Raw genomic sequence first — 22,467 nt, forward strand, 5'->3', positions numbered from 1 at the left:
GGTATTTGTCTCAAGGTTCTCATTGACACTGGATCAAACATTGACACCATTGCTGAGTGCCACTATGAAAAATTTAAAAAACAGTTCCCAAAGCTTGAAAACTATAATGGCAAAGCCACTGCCTATGCTTCAAAGGTAGCCTTGCCAGTGATTGGAACTTTCACTGCAGAGATTAAGTCAAAGAATGCAATGCTCATTACTACATTCCATGTTAGGAATGCAAAGGAGTCTTTACTCAGTTACAAGACTTCAACCAAATTGGGGCTACTTCAGCTTTCTAATGCTGTAGCAGTGGAATCTGCAAACAATGTTGATGGTATTGTTGCTGAATTTTCTGATCGATTTAAATCCATAGGTTGTTATACTGATAGCAAAGTACATCTGCATATCAACCCAGATGTAATTCCAGTTGCCCAACCACATCGCCGACAACCATTCCATACTCGCAAGAAAGTCGATGCCGAACTGGATAGGCTGATGGAACTAGATATCATTGAACCAGTAACAGGCCCAACACCATGGGTAAGCCCAATTGTCACTCCACCAAAGCCGAAGAATCCAGATGAGATACGCATTTGTGTGGACATGCGTGTTCCCAACAAGGCAACAATGCGTGAACGCCATCCTACACCGACTGTAGATGATATGATCTACCGCTTGAATGGTGCAACTGTATTCAGCAAGTTAGATTTAAACAAGGGCTATCATCAGCTTGAACTTGATGAGGAGAGTCGATTCATCACAACGTTTACGACACATCGAGGTCTGTATAGGTACAAGCGCCTGAGTTTTGGTATCAACAGTGCTGCCGAGGTATTCCAGCACATCATCAGCCAGGTATTGCAAGACATACCTAATGCTGACAACATGTCTGATGACATCATTGTTTATGGCCGTACCCAAGCTGAACACGACAAAGCTCTTCGTGCAACATTGCAACGCTTACGAGAAAAGAATTTGACGCTAAGCCGAGCAAAGTGTGAGTTCAATCAACATAAAATTGAATTCTTTGGACATGTACTTAGTGACAAAGGTCTGTCTCCAGATCCTAAGAAAGTTGCAGATATCAAGAATGCTGCACCTCCTTCAACGTCCACTGAAGTACATAGTTTTCTGGGAATGGCAAACTACTGTTCTCGCTTCATTCCAGATTTTGCTACCATTACGAAGCCTCTACGTGAGCTCCTGAAGAAAAATGCATCATGGTACTGGAGCGATATCGAGCAAAATGCATTTGATGCTGTGAAAGATGCACTAGTAGAGAATGCGACTGCTGCATACTTTGATCCATCAATGGACACTGAGTTAACGGTGGATGCTAGTCCTGTTGGTTTAGGTGCTGTGTTAGCCCAACACAAACCTGGTCAACCAGATTCCAGAGTAGTAATTGCCTACGCCAGTCGTTCTCTCACAGATGTTGAGCAACGATACAGTCAGACAGAGAAGGAAGCTCTTGCTCTTGTATGGGGCTGTGAACACTTCAATGTGTATCTGCTTGGTGCACCCTTCACCACGATGGTCACTGACCACAAACCGTTGGAGACCATCTTCAATAATCCAAAGTCCAAACCACCAGCTCGCATTGAGAGATGGGCTCTTCGTCTGCAACCATACAACTTTACGGTGAAATACAAGCCGGGTGCAGGCAATCCCGCTGATTACATCAGTCGACATCCTGCCAACAGTTTCACCATCACCAAGCATCAGCAAGTTGCCGAGGAATATGTACACTCTGTAACCTGTGATGCAGTCCCTAAGGCTCTTACTCTTGATGAAATCCGTACTGCAACCCTAGAGGACCCAACTCTGCAAGCAACAGTGGATGCATTGACTAAGAAAAAGTTTCCACGCATCCCACCCTCAGGAGTTGACCAAGATGCATTCAAAGCACTTGAACGCATCCAGACAGAATTAAGTGTTACGCAACAACGCGACACTGTGCTGCGAGGTACTCGTATCGTTATTCCAGCTGTTCTCCAGCAACGTGCTCTGAAGCTTGCACATCAAGGACACCAAGGTCTTGTTAGGACCAAACAGCTGCTACGAGAAAAGGTGTGGTTTCCTGGCATTGATCGTCAAGCAAAGGATATGCATGATGCCTGTGTCCCTTGCCAAGCTGCAGTGGATACTTCAAGACCAACACCTCTACAACCTTCACCACTACCTGCTGCACCATGGACGGAAGTATCGATGGACTTCTGCGGACCGCTACCAACTGGAGAGTACTTGATGGTAGTCATTGATGATCACTCACGTTATCCAGAAGTAGAAATCATCACTTTCACATCTGCAAAGGCTGTCATCCCGAAACTCGACAAGATCTTTTCAAATTTTGGCATTCCTGAAGTTGTCAAGACGGACAATGGACCGCCATTCAATGGACAAGACTTTGTCAACTTTTCTGAGCATATTGGATTCAAACACCGCCGTGTGATGCCACTACATCCTCAAGCAAATGGAGAAGCTGAGAGATTCATGCAACCTCTCATGAAAGCGGTACGCTGTGCTCATGCCGAAGGACGATCCTGGAAACAAGCTATGTATGCTTTTCTCAGGAACTACCGTGCAACACCACATGGAACACTGGGCAAGTCGCCTGGCGAACTTTTATTTGGACGTCCTATGAGAATCGCACTACCCGTCATGCCAGCCGAGGTAACGGATAAACGTCTCGCTCAGAAGGATGCACTGGCCAAGGGCAAAATGAAAATTGCTCATGATCAACGTGCAAAGGAACAGTTCATAAAGGTTGGTGACACTGTTCTCGTTAAAAAGAAAAAAGACGGAAAGTTAGATATGCCGTATGATACAAAACCATATAAAGTGATTAGTGTAAAAGGAACTATGGTAACAGCTCGTAATAGAGATCATAGTATAACACGTAATATGGCTTATTTCAAAGTGATTCCAACTAGTGTAGAAAATGATGAAGTGCAAAGTCGTGCAAAAGAAAAAGAAAAAAATAGTTATAACCCGACAAACAATTCATCAAGGGATGTTATTGCATTTAAGGACTCTCGTCCTAAACGTCATGTTAAACGCCCTTCACGATTTGATGATTAATTGTGTTCCTATGTAATGAAAAGTATTTACTTGTCATGCTGAACTAAATTTAATATTGTTTGAATAATGCAGATATCTCATTCAATATTTTGTAACTTTGTATTACAGTTTCTTTCATGTTTGTTTAACATTGCATATGTATTTTTAACATTTGAAATCCTTTGTGGAAAAGATTAAGTTGTTTAAATTCTTTGTGTGCTTAATTAATGTTAAATGTATGCAGTATCTCTTGATATGGTAATAACTTACTTTGTGTCAATAACTTTGCTTTGTGCTACAAGCATGGTAGACATCCTGTATTCATTCTTTTTAAAGAAAAGGAGGGATGTCATGTTCACAGAAAATGGTACCATCCGTTTTCTATGTGCGGCGGCTGGGACGCCAGAGAGAGGGAAGGTAAACAGGAGAGCGTACAGGACGCCCGCCAAGCTTGGTAGCTACTAGTCATGTAATCATATTAAGTATTAAAGTCAGTAACCAAGTCATGACTTTACATCAACCCCACAACCAAGACTTCCTCAGTAACACACAAACACCACAGCACCATACAGCAAATTGATAGCACATATAAGAAGACAGCAATGATCACAATGGTAGAGTTGTTCGGATTGGGTACATTAAGATTGGGTAGCACTAGATACAGTGTAATTTTAAAGCAACAAGGTAAAAACTATGAAGATGAAATTAGGAACTTATTAGTTTTGTTTTTGAATGACGCAAAAGTTGGACAGCTTTTCAATTCATTAGGGAGTGAGTTCCATAGACTGGGTCCCTTTATTTGCAGTGTTTACACAGATTAAGTTTAACTCTGGGGATATCAAAGAGATATTTATTTCTAGTTTGGTGATAATGGGTCCTATTACATCTGTCCAGGGAGAATTTCACAGCAGGATTTGCATTTAAGAACAGGGTTTTGTAAATGTAGTTGACACAAGAGAATTTGTGGAGTGAGATCATGTTTAGCATGTTTAGGGTGTTAAACAAAGGGGCTGAGTGTTGTCTGAAAGCAGAATTTGTTATTATTCTGATAGCAGATTTTTGCTGGGTGATGATGGACTTGAGGTGGTTTGCAGAGGTTGAACCCCATGCACAGATACCATAATTAAGATAGGGATAGATTAGTGCATAATATAGTGAGATGAGAGCAGAGTTAGGTACACAATATCTGATTTTGGAGAGTATACCAACTGTTTTTGAGACTTTCTTAGTTATGTGTTGTATGTGGGTGCTGAAGTTGAGTCTCTTGTCTAGGAATAGGCCAAGAAATTTTCCATCATTTTTATTACTAATGTTTACATTGTCTATCTGAAGCTGAATTGCATTAGTTGATTTGCTTCCAAATAAGATGTAGTAGGTCTTTTATATGTTAAGTGTTAGTTTGTTGGTTGACAGTCATAAGTGGACTTCTTTTAGTTAATTATTAACAACATTATTTAGTGTATGTGGGTTCGGGTTAGAGTAGATGAGGGTAGTATCATCAGCAAACAATATAGGTTTCAGAATGTTAGAGACATTAGGCAGATCATTAATGTATATAAGAAATAGGAGAGGTCCCAAGATGCTGCCCTGTGGCACTCCAACGGTTAATGGTAGAGTGGGAGAGGTTAAATCATTGATGGCTACACATTGGTGTCTGTCACTATGATAGGATTGGATATAGTCCAGGGCATGGCCTCGGATTCCATAATGATGGAGTTTATGTAGGAGGCAGTTGTGATTAACAGTATCAAAGGCCTTTCTCAGGTCAATGAAGAGTCCAATCGGAAACTCATTTTTGTCAGGGGCTGAGTAAATTATATCATGGAGACTAATAATTGCATCGTTGGTACTCTTTTGGGAGCGGAAGCCAAACTGACAGAGGCTAAGTATGTCAAATTTTACGAGGTAGAGCTGTTTGTAGATATTTTTTTCAAATATTTTTGATAGTATGGGTAGGTTTAATATTGGTCTATATTTGTTTATGTCTGCCGGATTACTGCCTTAATGAACTGGCGTTACTCTTGCTTTTTTAAAGATATCAGGGAAGGTATGACACTACGGATTTGTTGAACAGCAGAGCTATAGGTGGCGCAAGGGCATGGGAGGCGCTCTTGTATACAATGGATGGGATTTCACTGATGTTCCCAGCTTTGGTTTTTAGTGAGTGTATGATGGACACAACTGTCGGGCTGACTGGTGAAAGGAGAAAGAGTTTGGATAGCTACCTGAGAGATGTGTTGATATGTGTCTGAGTCTGTGGGATTTTACTGGCAAGGTTAGCACCAACCGATGAAAAGAAGCTATTAAATTTATTTGCCATTTCTAAATCAGTTGACGGAGTAAAGCCGTCCTTAGAGAGTGTTATCTGGTCGTGGGAGTGTTGTTTAGTTCCTAGGATATTAGAGATGGTATTCCATGTGCTTTTCATGTTGCCTTTTGCTTATTTGAATCTAGTCTCATAATATGAAAGTTTAGCTTTTCTTATGATACTGGTAAGCACTGATGAGTACCTTTTAACTACTTCCTTTGTAATTAGGCCATTCCTAAATTTCTTTTCATATTCATGTTTTTTGTTGATTTATTTGAGTATGCCACTTGTGAACCACGGACTGTTTATTCTTTTGTCAGTTAATTGTTTGGTAAGGAGGGGACAGTGAGTGTTGTAGAGGCTTAGAGTTTTGGAGAGAAAGAGGTTAGCTAATGAATTTATATCGTGAGTATTATTGAATTCAGATTCCCAGTTAATATTGTGAAGTGCATTTGAGAGATTGCCTAAAGCTCATTCACTGTGTAGCTTGAATGAGAGTTCTTGATTTCTGTTGGTGTTATGTCCATGTTTGCTATGAGGAAGGTGGGATAGTGGTCAGTTGTTCTGTCATAGATTACACCAGATGCAAGGGGAGCTGTTATACTAGTCCATAAGTGATTCAGGATAGTGGCAGATATTTGATTGACTCAGGTGGGCTTGGTGATTGTGGAGATTAGCATACAGGAGTTCATGCTGTTACGGAAATAGTCAACTTGAGGGTTTTTTGTAGACCCAGGTCAATATTGAAATCACCTCCCAGAATGATGTGATTTTTGTTGAGATTGTTATTTATGATAAGTTTCCTTACGTTGTCTGAGAATGAAACTATGTTGGTATTGGGAAATCTATAGATGACACCGATAGTCAGGGAGGATTTAAGGGATTTACTGGAGAACTTGGCAAAGGTATATTCACAATAGTTGTCTCTATCACTAATGACACTATTGCAGATGAAGGTATCTTTGTAATATATTGATGTGCCACCTCCTTTTTTATTAGGCCTGCAGTTGTGAACGGCTTTATAACCAGCTAAGTTGTAGAGTTGGGTAAAGTCTTTACTTAGCCAAGTTTCTGTTAAAATGATGAATGATAATTTAGTACATAGTGCTGTGAGTAGTGCATTTATATAATCAAAAATGTTTACCAAGTGATTCAACATTTTGGTTGTAAACTGATAAGCAGGTGCTATTTAGGAGTTTGTTTTTTGCAAGATTTGCTGTGTAATACCTGCAATAATGATGATCAATATGCTGATTGTTATAGATATGAGACAGAAGATTTCGATCAAGATCAATATCCGTATGCATATAGATGCAAAAATGTTACGATACAATAAGACAAGCAATTACAGGAACAGTTAAATACTAAATTTGTTGTAAATAGAAAGTAATTATAACAAAACACAACAATAAATGTAAGTACACAATAATAGAAACAATTAGAAGTAGAGTAAAGATCCCCGTAGATTGCCAGGAAGGATACAGTAGTTAGGTTAAGAGAGAAGACAAAAAAACAGTAGACTGAAAAAAATTAAAATATAGTAAAATAAATAAGACAAATAATAATCGTATAGTAAAATAATCTTAAAGATAAATTATTTTATATAGCTTAGTTATGAATCTATAATTGGTAGGAACTTAAGAAAACAAAATGAGCTCAATAATTAATTACAATAAATGATGTTCAAATCAAATTAAAAATAAATTTACAATTTAATAAAATAACAGGGTAAGATTATATTTATGAGTAGGATTTTACTATGACACTAAGGTAGATGCTTACATAAATACTAAATCTGCTGTAATTAGAGAATTATTAAAGCAAAACACAACAATAAATGCAAGTGTTTAAAAAATAGACGCAATTAGAAGTAGAATAAAGATCACTAGATAGCCATGAAGGATACACAAGTTTGGTGGAGAAAACAAAAAGTCAGTAGAGACTGTCTAAATTAATATATAACAAAAAATAATGAGACAAATGATTGTAAAGTAAAATAATCTTAAAGATAATTAATTTTATTTAGCTTACTTTTAAACCTATAATTAGTATGAACTTATGAAAACAAAATAAGCTGTCACGCGCCGCTCACCTTGGCCTTGTGTTACATCAGGTTACAGTTAAACAGCGGGGGATCGTGCTTCTGATCCTATAACCTCACGCCGTGGGACTTCACTCCCTCCACTAGGGTATCACATATCACCCCAGGGAGCTCTCCTAATCATGCCTCAAGACCGGTCACCACTTGACCTTGGACCCAAGGGGAAGAGGAGACGGCCCAGCCGACACCACTAAGCTCAATCCAGCACTTCTACCTCTTACCTTCTGGTCGCCAGCTGGGTAATTCTCTCAGCGCCCCAGCAACGCTGTTAATTCGAATATAATATATTTACAGCAGCCTAGGATCGTACTATGTGCTGCCAGTACTAGAACTCAAATGTACAGTCGTGTTGCCAACTCAGGGTCACTCTTTAGGGAATGCCAGTACCAGTGTTAAAATCTAATGTGTTGCCAACACAGGGTTTCTCTCTATGCCATGCCAGTACCAGTACAGTGTAATCATGTTATTAATCACAAAGCTCAATGAGGTGGAGGTTACACCAAAAGCAGTGATAAAATAATAAAACGTTTACTCAAAGTAAATTACAACACACGAGATACATGTATGGATTTATGGAAATAATAATCATAATGGTGACAGCAGCGCTTCTCTGGTGGCCGCCAGCAGCTTGCATCAGCTGATGAATAAAGGGATCACTGACCCCCTTCACTGGGCGGCTCCATCCACGTCGCTCCTCAGTCCTTCACAGGCCGGCCACACGCTGTCTTCAACACTCAGTAGAATGATATATACGAGCTGTCCCACAGCCTAATATACTACTATGATTTATATGCACTCTAATAAATGCCAAAGCATAATAATAGGCCTATCTTGCCTAACAACCAAGGGAAATATGGGAGGGAAAATAATCTACCTTAACATATCCTGTCCTCAGATGCTAGGCTCTTGTCGCTGTTCCCTGGGTACTCCGTTCCTCGCGTTGTTCCCAGCGTTCCAGAATATCATCAATCCATAGGCGTCGTAAAGATCCTCGTCATCTCTGTGCTCATTCCCTGAGTGAAGTTCCTAGGCATTAGCTCGTCCTGTCGTCACTGCACACGTCGTCCACTCAAGCACTCCTTCACCGAGATCACACTCAAGGATCAGGATACACCTTCTCCCTTCAAACCCTTGAGGAGTAACCCATGTCTGAAGAAACTCCACAACCTAGTGCTCCTGCAATCTGAAGCAATTTCGGCCCTCCAGCCACAGTCACCCAACAACAACAAGCTATAGACCGCCTCCTTGATTCATCGACGAACAACAACCAAGAAATTCTCAACTTACATGCTGTTGCAGATGACGCAATGGATCAAATACATAAGATCCAGGCCGAGGAATGGAACACTAGGAATGGAACGATCATTGTAAAGAAGTAAAGTACAGGAAAAAGATATGAAATAAAGTGTGACCAACAACTACTGGCCTTCTTTAGTGATTGTGGTATATCTGAAAACCTGAAGCCGACCAATGCCAATACTGAAAATAAATCTTTGAGTGTCAGAACCAAACTTAACTTAGTCTAACCTAGTCCACGGCGCTGTCTCTGCCTTACCGAACTAATGTTCTCTCATCCATATAAGTTCCTAAGTAGTCAGTCAAGTCTCCATGCACTTATGCATGCGTCTACTTCGGTATCATTGTAAAATTTTACTCTTAAATCTAATCTTTCCTTATTCTTTTTAAATTTTAAATTTAATTGTACTGATTTAGGTCATTTATTGAAATTAATTATTGAAATGTGACGGTGCCCTCTCCAATTTCTCCCATATGACAGCTGTAAGAGTCATATCAGCTTACCTGCAGGTTCTCTGAGATGCAGGGAATCTTTTGAGGTATGAGACTTCCAGAATGGTTGCTTATTTGGGGAGAAACTTGCATTTGTAAAGTTGCAGGGAAGTGGAAAAGTCGCGCCCTGGGTACAACAAAATGGCGCCCTCTGGCCTGCAAATCCACCATTTTGTGCGCGGTGCCCCGCTGGTCGGTGATTGGCTGGCTGAGGTCACATAACTTCATTGACCAATCAGAGCCCGCCCCTGGGTCTGTGACGTCACCGAGAGACCTGGCCCGCCGCCTGCAGAACGCCAGGCGCTAGGAGATACTTTTCACTTCGTTGAGAGCGGACGTGCGCCGATTGAGCTCTCGAGTTCCGAGGTCTAGGAGCCTCCTTAAGTGGATATACACAGCCTGACGAGTATATGGTGACTAACAAGGACTTCGGTACATCAGGGAAGTGCGAGGAAGCCTAATCCAGCGGTGTAAGGGCGCCGAGGACCGTGTGCTAAGAGTCTTGAAGAAGTCGAGAGAGTTACGAAGGCTGGAGGAGTGAGTGACTCGCCGTCAGTGTAACTCCAAAGCATTCAGAGCTGTGGTGATTGGATCACGCCCACTAGGAACTCAGAAGGGAGAAGGTGTATCCTGATCCTTGAGTGTGATCTCGGTGAAGGAGTGCTTGAGTGGACGACGTGTGCAGTGACGACAGGACGAGCTAATGCCTAGGAACTTCACTCAGGGAATGAGCACAGAGATGACGAGGATCTTTACGACGCCTATGGATTGATGATATTCTGGAACGCTGGGAACAACGCGAGGAACGGAGTACCCAGGGAACAGCGACAAGAGCCTAGCATCTGAGGACAGGATATGTTAAGGTAGATTATTTTCCCTCCCATATTTCCCTTGGTTGTTAGGCAAGATAGGCCTATTATTATGCTTTGGCATTTATTAGAGTGCATATAAATCATAGTAGTATATTAGGCTGTGGGACAGCTCGTATATATCATTCTACTGAGTGTTGAAGACAGCGTGTGGCCGGCCTGTGAAGGACTGAGGAGCGACGTGGATGGAGCCGCTCAGTGAAGGGGGTCAGTGATCCCTTTATTCATCAGCTGATGCAAGCTGCTGGCGGCCACCAGAGAAGCGCTGCTGTCACCATTATGATTATTATTTCCATAAATCCATACATGTATCTCGTGTGTTGTAATTTACTTTGAGTAAACGTTTTATTATTTTATCACTGCTTTTGGTGTAACCTCCACCTCATTGAGCTTTGTGATTAATAACATGATTACACTGTACTGGTACTGGCATGGCATAGAGAGAAACCCTGTGTTGGCAACACATTAGATTTTAACACTGGTACTGGCATTCCCTAAAGAGTGACCCTGAGTTGGCAACACGACTGTACATTTGAGTTCTAGTACTGGCAGCACATAGTACGATCCTAGGCTGCTGTAAATATATTATATTCGAATTAACAGCGTTGCTGGGGCGCTGAGAGAATTACCCAGCTGGCGACCAGAAGGTAAGAGGTAGAAGTGCTGGATTGAGCTTAGTGGTGTCGGCTGGGCCGTCTCCTCTTCCCCTTGGGTCCAAGGTCAAGTGGTGACCGGTCTTGAGGCATGATTAGGAGAGCTCCCTGGGGTGATATGTGATACCCTAGTGGAGGGAGTGAAGTCCCACGGCGTGAGGTTATAGGATCAGAAGCACGATCCCCCGCTGTTTAACTGTAACCTGATGTAACACAAGGCCAAGGTGAGCGGCGCGTGACAGCTTATTTTGTTTTCATAAGTTCATACTAATTATAGGTTTAAAACTAAGCTAAATAAAATTAATTATCTTTAAGATTATTTTACTTTACAATCATTTGTCTCATTATTTTTTGTTATATATTAATTTAGACAGTCTCTACTGACTTTTTGTTTTCTCCACCAAACTTGTGTATCCTTCATGGCTATCTAGTGATCTTTATTCTACTTCTAATTGCGTCTATTTTTTAAACACTTGCATTTATTGTTGTGTTTTGCTTTAATAATTCTCTAATTACAGCAGATTTAGTATTTATGTAAGCATCTACCTTAGTGTCATAGTAAAATCCTACTCATAAATATAATCTTACCCTGTTATTTTATTAAATTGTAAATTTATTTTTAATTTGATTTGAACATCATTTATTGTAATTAATTATTGAGCTCATTTTGTTTTCTTAAGTTCCTACCAATTATAGATTCACAACTAAGCTATATAAAATAATTTATCTTTAAGATTATTTTACTATACGATTATTATTTGTCTTATTTATTTTACTATATTTTAATTTTTTTCAGTCTACTGTTTTTTTGTCTTCTCTCTTAACCTAACTACTGTATCCTTCCTGGCAATCTACGGGGATCTTTACTCTACTTCTAATTGTTTCTATTATTGTGTACTTACATTTATTGTTGTGTTTTGTTATAATTACTTTCTATTTACAACAAATTTAGTATTTAACTGTTCCTGTAATTGCTTGTCTTATTGTATCGTAACATTTTTGCATCTATATGCATACGGATATTGATCTTGATCGAAATCTTCTGTCTCATATCTATAACAATCAGCATATTGATCATCATTATTGCAGGTATTACACAGCAAATCTTGCAAAAAACAAACTCCTAAATAGCACCTGCTTATCAGTTTACAACCAAAATGTTGAATCACTTGGTAAACATTTTTGATTATATAAATGCACTACTCACAGCACTATGTACTAAATTATCATTCATCATTTTAACAGAAACTTGGCTAAGTAAAGACTTTACCCAACTCTACAACTTAGCTGGTTATAAAGCCGTTCACAACTGCAGGCCTAATAAAAAAGGAGGTGGCACATCAATATATTACAAAGATACCTTCATCTGCAATAGTGTCATTAGTGATAGAGACAACTATTGTGAATATACCTTTGCCAAGTTCTCCAGTAAATCCCTTAAATCCTCCCTGACTATCGGTGTCATCTATAGATTTCCCAATACCAACATAGTTTCATTCTCAGACAACGTAAGGAAACTTATCATAAATAACAATCTCAACAAAAATCACATCATTCTGGGAGGTGATTTCAATATTGACCTGGGTCTACAAAAAACCCTCAAGTTGACTATTTCCGTAACAGCATGAACTCCTGTATGCTAATCTCCACAATCACCAAGCCCACCTGAGTCAATCAAATATCTGCCACTATCCTGAATCACTTATGGATTAGTATAACAGCTCCCCTTGCATCTGGTGTAATCTATGACAGAACAACTGACCACTATCCCACCTTCCTCATAGCAAACATGAACATAACACCAACAGAAATCAAGAACTCTCATTCAAGCTACACAGTGAATGAGCTTTAGGCAATCTCTCAAATGCACTTCACAATATTAACTGGGAATCTGAATTCAATAATACTCACGATATAAATTCATTAGCTAACCTCTTTCTCTCCAAAACTCTAAGCCTCTACAACACTCACTGTCCCCTCCTTACCAAACAATTAACTGACAAAAGAATAAACAGTCCGTGGTTCACAAGTGGCATACTCAAATAAATCAACAAAAAACATGAATATGAAAAGAAATTTAGGAATGGCCTAATTACAAAGGAAGTAGTTAAAAGGTACTCATCAGTGCTTACCAGTATCATAAGAAAAGCTAAACTTTCATATTATGAGACTAGATTCAAATAAGCAAAAGGCAACATGAAAAGCACATGGAATACCATCTCTAATATCCTAGGAACTAAACAACACTCCCACGACCAGATAACACTCTCTAAGGACGGCTTTACTCCGTCAACTGATTTAGAAATGGCAAATAAATTTAATAGCTTCTTTTCATCGGTTGGTGCTAACCTTGCCAGTAAAATCCCACAGACTCAGACACATATCAACACATCTCTCAGGTAGCTATCCAAACTCTTTCTCCTTTCACCAGTCAGCCCGACAGTTGTGTCCATCATACACTCACTAAAAACCAAAGCTGGGAACATCAGTGAAATCCCATCCATTGTATACAAGAGCGCCTCCCATGCCCTTGCGCCACCTATAGCTCTGCTGTTCAACAAATCCGTAGTGTCATACCTTCCCTGATATCTTTAAAAAAACAAGAGTAACGCCAGTTCATAAAGGCAGTAATCCGGCAGACATAAACAAATATAGACCAATATTAAACCTACCCATACTATCAAAAATATTTGAAAAAAATATCTACAAACAGCTCTACCTCGTAAAATTTGACATACTTAGCCTCTGTCAGTTTGGCTTCCGCTCCCAAAAGAGTACCAACGATGCAATTATTAGTCTCCATGATATAATTTACTCAGCCCCTGACAAAAATGAGTTTCCGATTGGACTCTTCATTGACCTGAGAAAGGCCTTTGATACTGTTAATCACAACTGCCTCCTACATAAACTCCATCATTATGGAATCCGAGGCCATGCCCTGGACTATATCCAATCCTATCATAGTGACAGACACCAATGTGTAGCCATCAATGATTTAACCTCTCCCACTCTACCATTAACCGTTGGAGTGCCACAGGGCAGCATCTTGGGACCTCTCCTATTTCTTATATACATTAATGATCTGCCTAATGTATCTAACATTCTGAAACCTATATTGTTTGCTGATGATACTACCCTCATCTACTCTAACCCGAACCCACATACACTAAATAATGTTGTTAATAATTAACTAAAAGAAGTCCACTTATGACTGTCAACCAACAAACTAACACTTAACATATAAAAGACCTACTACATCTTATTTGGAAGCAAATCAACTAATGCAATTCAGCTTCAGATAGACAATGTAAACATTAGTAATAAAAATGATGGAAAATTTCTTGGCCTATTCCTAGACAAGAGACTCAACTTCAGCACCCACATACAACACATAACTAAGAAAGTCTCAAAAACAGTTGGTATACTCTCCAAAATCAGATATTGTGTACCTAACTCTGCTCTCATCTCACTATATTATGCACTAATCTATCCCTATCTTAATTATGGTATCTGTGCATGGGGTTCAACCTCTGCAAACCACCTCAAGTCCATCATCACCCAGCAAAAATCTGCTATCAGAATAATAACAAATTCTGCTTTCAGACAACACTCAGCCCCTTTGTTTAACACCCTAAACATGCTAAACATGATCTCACTCCACAAATTCTCTTGTGTCAACTACATTTACAAAACCCTGTTCTTAAATGCAAATCCTGCTGTGAAACTCTCCCTGGACAGATGTAATAGGACCCATTATCACCAAACTAGAAATAAATATCTCTTTGATATCCCCAGAGTTAAACTTAATCTGTGTAAACACTGCAAATAAAGGGACCCAGTCTATGGAACTCACTCCCTAATGAATTGAAAAGCTGTCCAACTTTTGCGTCATTCAAAAACAAAACTAATAAGTTCCTAATTTCATCTTCATAGTTTTTACCTTGTTGCTTTAAAATTACACTGTATCTAGTGCTACCCAATCTTAATGTACCCAATCCGAACAACTCTACCATTGTGATCATTGCTGTCTTCTTATATGTGCTATCAATTTGCTGTATGGTGCCTATTAATCTTTGTTTAAATTACCAATCATGCTGTCAGTGTAATCATTCAGAGCTTTAATATACCAATGTGCTTTAATATACTTACTAATCTCACTATTCTCATTTTTTTTCTTGCAATGTATCTTTAATCATTTTATTAATTCTGCTGGAATTTGCCTACTTAAATTTATCTGTTAGATTAAGGGCCTGCCCGAAACGCTGTGTGTACTAGTGGCTTTACAAGATTCTAAATACCATGCTATGTGTTCTCACAAACCCAATGCACGTTCTTGTATATATATAAGTAAATAAATAAATACCATCCTGTTTGTAGTAGTTTACCCCATAGACATTCCAACGAAAATCGTTTTTTGTTGACGTTCCAACAATTCATTCTTTAAAGATTATTAAAGCACCAACTAGTGTATATAATGTTGATTGGTGAAGCACTTGTATTCTATGTAATAAATTATAGTGCTTACTATAATTTACTAAGAACAACTAATATTTCTCAAAATAAAACTACGAGCCTTCAATAGGATGTAGCTGATCCGTAATATTCTAAGAGCATGGACAAAAGTAGGTAAATTTCACAACCCATGTGGGACCTGAAAACTACAATTTTCATTATAATTGAATCACTCACAACTCTTCTGCTGTCTACGGCGATGGACGGGTACTGTGAGACGTAAATTGATGGACGGGTACTGTGAGACGTAAATTGGTACGTGAGGAAGAGTTTGGGTCTTGAAAAAAATATATCTGGGAATATACCACATTGTACTAATTCATAAGCAAAATATTGATTATAAGCAATAAGTTATATATGTGCTGTCTTGTGCGAGAGCGGGTTGGGTAAGTGTGGGTAACCCTCTGGTCCTGTGTGGTAAGTGTTGGTATACCCTCTGGTACTGTGTGGTAAGTGTGGGTACCCCTCTGGTACTGTGTGGTAAGTGTGGGTACCCCTCTGGTACTGTGTGGTAAGTGTGGGTACCCCTCTGGTACTGTGTAGTAAGTGTGGGTACCCCTCTGGTACTGTGTGGAAAGTGTGGGTACCCCTCTGGTACTGTGTGGGTACCCCTCTGGTACTGTGTGGTAAGTGTGGGTACCCCTCTGGTACTGTGTGGTAAGTGTGGGTACCCCTCTGGTATTGTGTGGGTACCCCTCTGGTACTGTGTGGTAAGTGTGGGTACCCCTCTGGTACTGTGTGGTAAGTGTGGGTACCCCTCTGGTACTGTGTGGTAAGTGTGGGTACCCCTCTGGTACTGTGTGGTAAGTGTGGGTACCCCTCTGTTACTGTGTGGGTACCCCTCTGGTACTGTGTGGGTACCCCTCTGGTACTGTGTGGGTACCCCTCTGGTACTGTGTGGGTACCCCTCTGGTACTGTGTGGGTACCCCTCTGGTACTGTGTGGGTACCCCTCTGGTACTGTATGGTAAGTGTGGGTACCCCTCTGGTACTGTATGGTAAGTGTGGGTACCCCTCTGGTTCTGTGTGGGTACCCCTCTGGTACTGTGTGGGTACCTCTCTGGTCCTGTGTGGTAAGTGTGGGTACCCCTCTGGTACTGTGTGGTAAGTGTGGGTACCCCTCTGGTACTGTGTGGTAAGTGTGGGTACCCCTCTGGTACTCTGTGGAAAGTGTGGGTACCCCTCTGGTACTGTGTGGTAAGTGTGGGGACCCCTCTGATCCTGTGTGATAAGTGTGGGTACACGTCTGGTACTGTGTGGTTAGTGTGGGTACCCCTTTGGTATTGTGTGGTAAGTGTGGGTACCCCTCTGGTCCTGTGTGGTAAGTGTGGGTACCCCTCTGGAACTGTGTGGTAAGTACTCACCTAATTGTGCTTGCGGGGGTTGAGCTTTGGCTCTTTGGTTCCGCCTCTCAACTGTCAATCAACTGGTGTACAGATGCTATGAGAGTCGCTATATGAGTCGAGTCGATAAATGGGAGTCGCTGACGTTGTTGCTGGTGAGTGCACGCTACGCTCCTCACTCTACGCTGTATTTCAGCCCTTAAACTACCGCCAGATGATGTAGACCACCACCCACAGGCAGCTAAGGGGCCATGGTACCAGGATATAAGAAAATTGTTGTAGGGTATTCATAATTTATTATCCTGATAAATGTGAAAGGTGCTGCACCTAGGCCATGTTTCAGCATCTCAGCCTAAATAGAGGAGAAAAACAAAATTATACAATTTTTCAACAATGTTCAATTGCTTTCACAGCCCATAATTGTGAACCAAAATCATTTCTACGACACTCAGCTATGACCTTACTATATAATAAAGATTTGGTTGTCAGATCTTTATCCCAGATGTATTTAGTGCAATAATACAGATTTTTAAAAGTTTCCCAAAAACGTATGCAACAAAATGAAGTGTATCATTATTTATAAAATCAATAAATCTACGTAGATAAGAATAATGACAACCGTTTTTAGAGGCGTAAACTCTACATATAATGTGCAAGTTTCATGTAAATTGAATAATAAATAAAGGCTGTGAGAGCAGATCTAGTTGTAAAAGTTGGAGTGGCGTAACGCGCGCGACAAGATACTCATACTCGCGGTCACGATCTTCACTTGTGACAATGCGTGATTTACGCATTGCGGCCAGCTCGTACCTTCTATGGAGAGCTCGCATGCATCTAGCTTTCAATGCTTTTCTCTTGTTCGTTTGGTAAGTCATATTGCAGTACAAATAGCAAAAATAGCATGAGTTCTGGGAGATATTGTGAGAGCGCGTCAGCGATACATCCACTCCCTAAGAGACACACAGTGACTGAGGGGCTGAGCCACGCACCACCCACTCTCTCACACGAGACTGTTGCCAATGAGTGAGTTTATATTCATTTTATGCATAACATGTTATTTTCAACGCTATTACGAAAAATAAGACTTCTACAACGTAAGATACAATACCCCGCGGCGCACCCATGCCGCGAGGACCAGATTCACGAAAGTTGCAGCGGGAAATTTGACTCTAATTACGTTATTTTTCAAGATAACATAAAACGGTTTGCACCACAGTGTTGCCAGAACGTTGTAGTATTTTTTGTAAATATTCCATTTTTCTTCGGATTTTCGGGTACCATGGCCCCTAAGTACATGGAGTCCAAGCATGTCATAGCACATTCAAAGTAACCAACCCAAATCGACTCATTCCATCGCAAACTAAATTCAAAACAATCCTCTCTTGCTGTGAGTACCAGTGCTGCCGCCACCTCTGCCCACCACCGCGCTGCCTGATGCAAGTTTCCACAACAACATATACTCCAGTCATCCTCGACCTAACATGTCTCCCAGGAACAAGACTGTGCAGGTAAATAAGAGCAACAAAGCCCCTAACAAGGCATCCATCCCGACAAATACTGACAGTCATCGTGTTTCTCCCTCTGGAAGCTCTGGGGCCTGTGGCAGCGGTGCTGCCCTCCCCTCCACCTCCATTGAGCCAGGGAGCTGTGTCCTCTCAATCATCTCCTATTACCATTCTTACATCCTAGTTTATGAAATTCAAGCGTGCTACTGGTCCCTCACCGGATTTTCCTAACTGGGCCGATAATCAGTGGTACAAAAAGTTGTGCTCAGTCCTTGAGGCTCAAAATGCGATTATCCTGAATCTTCAAACTGAAAACCAAGCAAACCGTTCGAACCTCCATCATCAACAACAAGAAATTACCCTCCTCCGTAAGGATATTAGAAACTTAAGGGCTAGGTAAGATCAACTCCAGCATGACTTGAATGATCTCCGTTAGGAAAACATTCGTCTGAAATCTGATGAAACCATAATAAAACAAGAGGAAGCTCTCAGCAAAATGACTGCATGTATCAATACATTATTTGCCCAACGTTCTGTCACCCAAGATAAACAAGATCAGCAAAAGCTGCTCGACTCTGTAGTTGTGTCGTCCCAAGCTATTCCAGTGGAAAGCGATGGTGAAAAGTGTATTGAAATTGTTCAGGATCGCTGAAAAAATCAATTGCAGGTCACTCTCAACAAAACAGACATTATTGCTGCCTACAGAGTAGGCAAAAAGAATCCATCATGACAAAACCAGCGGAAAATTCGCCTGAAGCTGGCTTCCCAGTCCACGAAATCGCATCTTGTCCGGACAGCTGAATCTCAACGACAGGGAATCTACATAAACGAGTGCTTGGCTACAAATAGACAGCACCTCCTCTACCACCTGCGTCAAATCCATCATCAAAACCCAGATGCGATTCAACAGTGCTTCGTTAGAGATGGCTTGATTAAAGTAAGAAAGACTTCAGTAGGTAAAATGTTTACAATTGCTACTGAGGATAACCTCAACACTTTCCTCACCCAATGTGGTTTGTCTCACCATAATATCACTCCCAATGAGTCAACATAATTAACCCCTTGTCACCTAGTGCAGGCTAGGTAGCCTAAGTCTCTTTGTTTCACTTCTTAAATTAATTTTTAATTTACTTTTTACTAGTCATTTATTGGACTTAACTAAGTGCTTTAATATTTCTTTAGGTCTTATTAATTATACGATCATAACTAAACTACTTATAGTTAATAATTTTTAGCTTAAATTTGCCTATGTTTATTATTCAACTTTTTTCTTTGATTTCATTTATTACCTAGGTTGCCTAGCCTCGCCTTACTCCATTGTACCCCTGGCCTTGCCTGTGTCTTAAAATGCAAATTATTACTTACAGTGTACCTGAGAGTTCCTGTAAGCTACCTCATTTTTTTTTTCATTTTGTGTTTGTTTTGTAGTCTTGTTTATATATTTTTCCCCCTTTTATATCAAAATTCTATTTTGTAATTGCCATTCTTGCCTTGTTTTCCTACAACCAGCCTTTTTATGCAGACAAGTATAGACCCAGAACTAAACTTCTTGTCCACTATCTATGACAATCATCACTTCAATGATCAAAATTGCAGATATTTTACAGCACATGATGTAAACAATGTATTAACACATAATCACCAAATCTCTGTAATCAACTTGAACGTTAGATCTCTAGGTAAACACTTCGATGATGTTAGTGCCTTGATTGAAACTATTGACAACAAATTCTCTTTTATTATACTTACTGAAACGTGGTTGAAAGTGGATACTACTCAACTCTTTAACATGCCTAACTACTCGGCAATTCACAACTGTCATCAAATTCAGAGAGGTGGTGGTACTGCTCTTTACTACCACCAAGAACTAACATGCTTAAAAGTAATTAGAACTAGAGACTGCTGTGGGGAGTATATCTTCGCCAGTTTCAGAGTCAAGGGTGCTGAGTCTGTCCTGTCTGTGGGTGCAGTCTATAGAATTCCTAACACTGATGTGTCCGAATTCAACTCAAACCTTAGAAATCTAATACTAGTTAACAGACTGAACAAAAACCATCTAATTATCGCAGGGGACTTTAATATTGACCTCTGCGAGCCTGAACACCCTACTGCTGTTAGCTTCCTCAAGTGTATGAATTCCTGCTTCCTCATACCCTTAGTCACTAGACCTACTAGAATCACTGATAGTACTGCCACGACTCTAGATCACATCTGGACCAACATAACCTCTCCTCTTACTTCAGGTATAATCACCGATAGCACTACAGACCATTACCCCACATTTCTCTTAACTAACATTAACAAACCACCTCTAGAGACAAGGGAGATAAGCTTTAGGCTGCACAATGAAGCTGCTATAGCCAATTTTATAACTGCTGCTGATAATGTCAACTGGGAATCCGAGTTAGGTAACATAGGGGACATCAACCTAGCAGTGCAATCTTTTCTTCAAAAAACTCTCAGACTCTATAACACCCACTGTCCTATGCTTACAAAACCAGTCACAACCAAAAGGCTTAACAATCCTTGGCTTACAAAGCGAATACTTAAATCCATTAATAAAAAACATGACCTTGAGAAGAAGTATAGGTTAAGAACCGTCTCCAAAGAATTCTCAAAGAATTACTCGTTATTGCTATCTAAAATAATTAGACGAGCCAAAACTAAATACTACGAGGATAAATTTACCCAAATAAAGAGCAACATTAAAAAAACTTGGAGCACAATTTCACAAATATTGGGATCAAAGAAGATTTTAAATTACAAACCAGCCCTCCTGTCCAATAACGATGGTCAGCTTTCAGCCTCTGATTCTGCTATTGAGTTCAATAGGTTCTTCTCTTCCATTGGGTCATCCCTTGCAAATGATATTCCATCCTCCAGTACTGATGTTAAGGACTATCTTACAGATAACTATCCACAGTCTCTGTACCTAAAGCCTACAAATTCCACTGACGTTAATGAGATAATCCTTTCCCTTAAAACCAAGTCTAGTGCCCTTGAGGAGATATCAACTTTAATTTACAAAAAAGCCTCCAGATCTTTAGCCCCTGCTATTGCATTGTTCTTCAACAAGTCACTTGAACTCCAAACCTTTCCAGATATTCTAAAAAAAGCAAGAGTAACCCCTGTCCACAAATGTGGTAATCTCACAGATGTTTGTGAGGGAATGACGATTCCCTGAGCTAGTTTTCCTAGTTTTCTAGATTAGGCTAGTCGCTCTAGGGACTCTAGTCAAGAAGTTTTCAAACTAACATACACTTGTGGGGTGTTGGATGAAAGCTCATGCTATGGACTATCATTTGAGGCTAGCCAGAAGTCTGTGATTACTCAGTAGAGGGAGTTACAGACTTTTCCTGTTTCTGTGAAAATAGGATGGGAGTTGAGAGTGAGTGGTGTGAGAGGATACTTGACTAAAACCGTTAGAGGTGGTGGGGACAGTGGGGTGAACGTCGCCCCCCCCCCCCACCAGGTGAGACATTGCGCCAGTCCTAGGCCTCCCCCTCCTTGTGACGTCACGGGACGCCGCAGGGTGAGGCCGTCTGTGAGTGGTTTAGGCATCTCTGCTCCTAGCTGAGTTTTGGCGTGAACAGCTGTGATTGGGAGCGGCACGAGGGAATAGTGCCGGCTTAGTGCTGATTGGTCAACATAGGTAGGGGGCAGAGATGGGCATTTTGAGTTCCCTTAGCCCGCCAAATAGTCAGTTTGAGCTGGGGCGGCAAGCTGGAAGGGTGACTTTTGGGTGGGGGTGGCAGCCTGCCACCTCCACCCCCCGTTAATCGCTGTGTCATCCCGATTACGCATAGTGCATGGCACTCCTGCCATCCTGGGTTGTGTCAAGGCCGAATTTGTGTTAAAGTGGGGCCGATGAGTACGGCAGGAGCAGTAACAAACTAAGGGACAGTTACAGTGGTAACCCATGAGGTAGCAGGCCTCATGGTGTATCAGATTGATCCCTCATCCCTCGGGTCTGAGTATCCTGATTAGTGTTAATGGACAATGGACAATTGGTGGAATAAGTGCAGTGTAATTGAGGTGTTATTACAGGCCCCTGTTGGACTTTAAATTCGACCTTGTTGGGTCCGCCATGTGGTGACGCCGCCGGCCACCTTGGCCAGCCGCCCGGGGGAGGGGCCACCCTCCAGGCCACCCCGGCCAAACCCCCACCCCACCCCGCACGCCAGCTCAGCCCGGGTGGGGTGCTGTGACGTCACTGCGCTACCCTTGGCCACCCCCTAAGGGCCATGAGGTATCCACATGTTTTGGCCACATGCTTTGGCCACTTTCCCTGGACAGCCTAGGGCCACACCTAGTCGACACATGAGGAGCGAACTGGGTGTTCTACAG

At 40.9% G+C, this 22,467-nt stretch overlaps 1 protein-coding gene across 1 annotated transcript in view; it reads left to right on the top strand.

The window, feature by feature from the left end:
- LOC123770075 (histone-lysine N-methyltransferase 2D-like) overlaps window positions 1-18,772 on the top strand; it is a 177,907-nt gene extending 159,135 nt beyond the window's left edge. The window contains exon 3 of the mRNA XM_069300941.1: window positions 18,557-18,772. Coding sequence (XP_069157042.1) covers window positions 18,557-18,772 — 216 coding nt within the window. The remainder of the gene's footprint in view (window positions 1-18,556) is intronic.
- Window positions 18,773-22,467: the final 3,695 nt, after the last annotated feature.

This window comes from Procambarus clarkii, chromosome 45 (genome assembly GCF_040958095.1).
Source record: "Procambarus clarkii isolate CNS0578487 chromosome 45, FALCON_Pclarkii_2.0, whole genome shotgun sequence".
In the NCBI taxonomy this organism is placed as follows: Eukaryota; Metazoa; Arthropoda; class Malacostraca; order Decapoda; family Cambaridae; genus Procambarus; species Procambarus clarkii.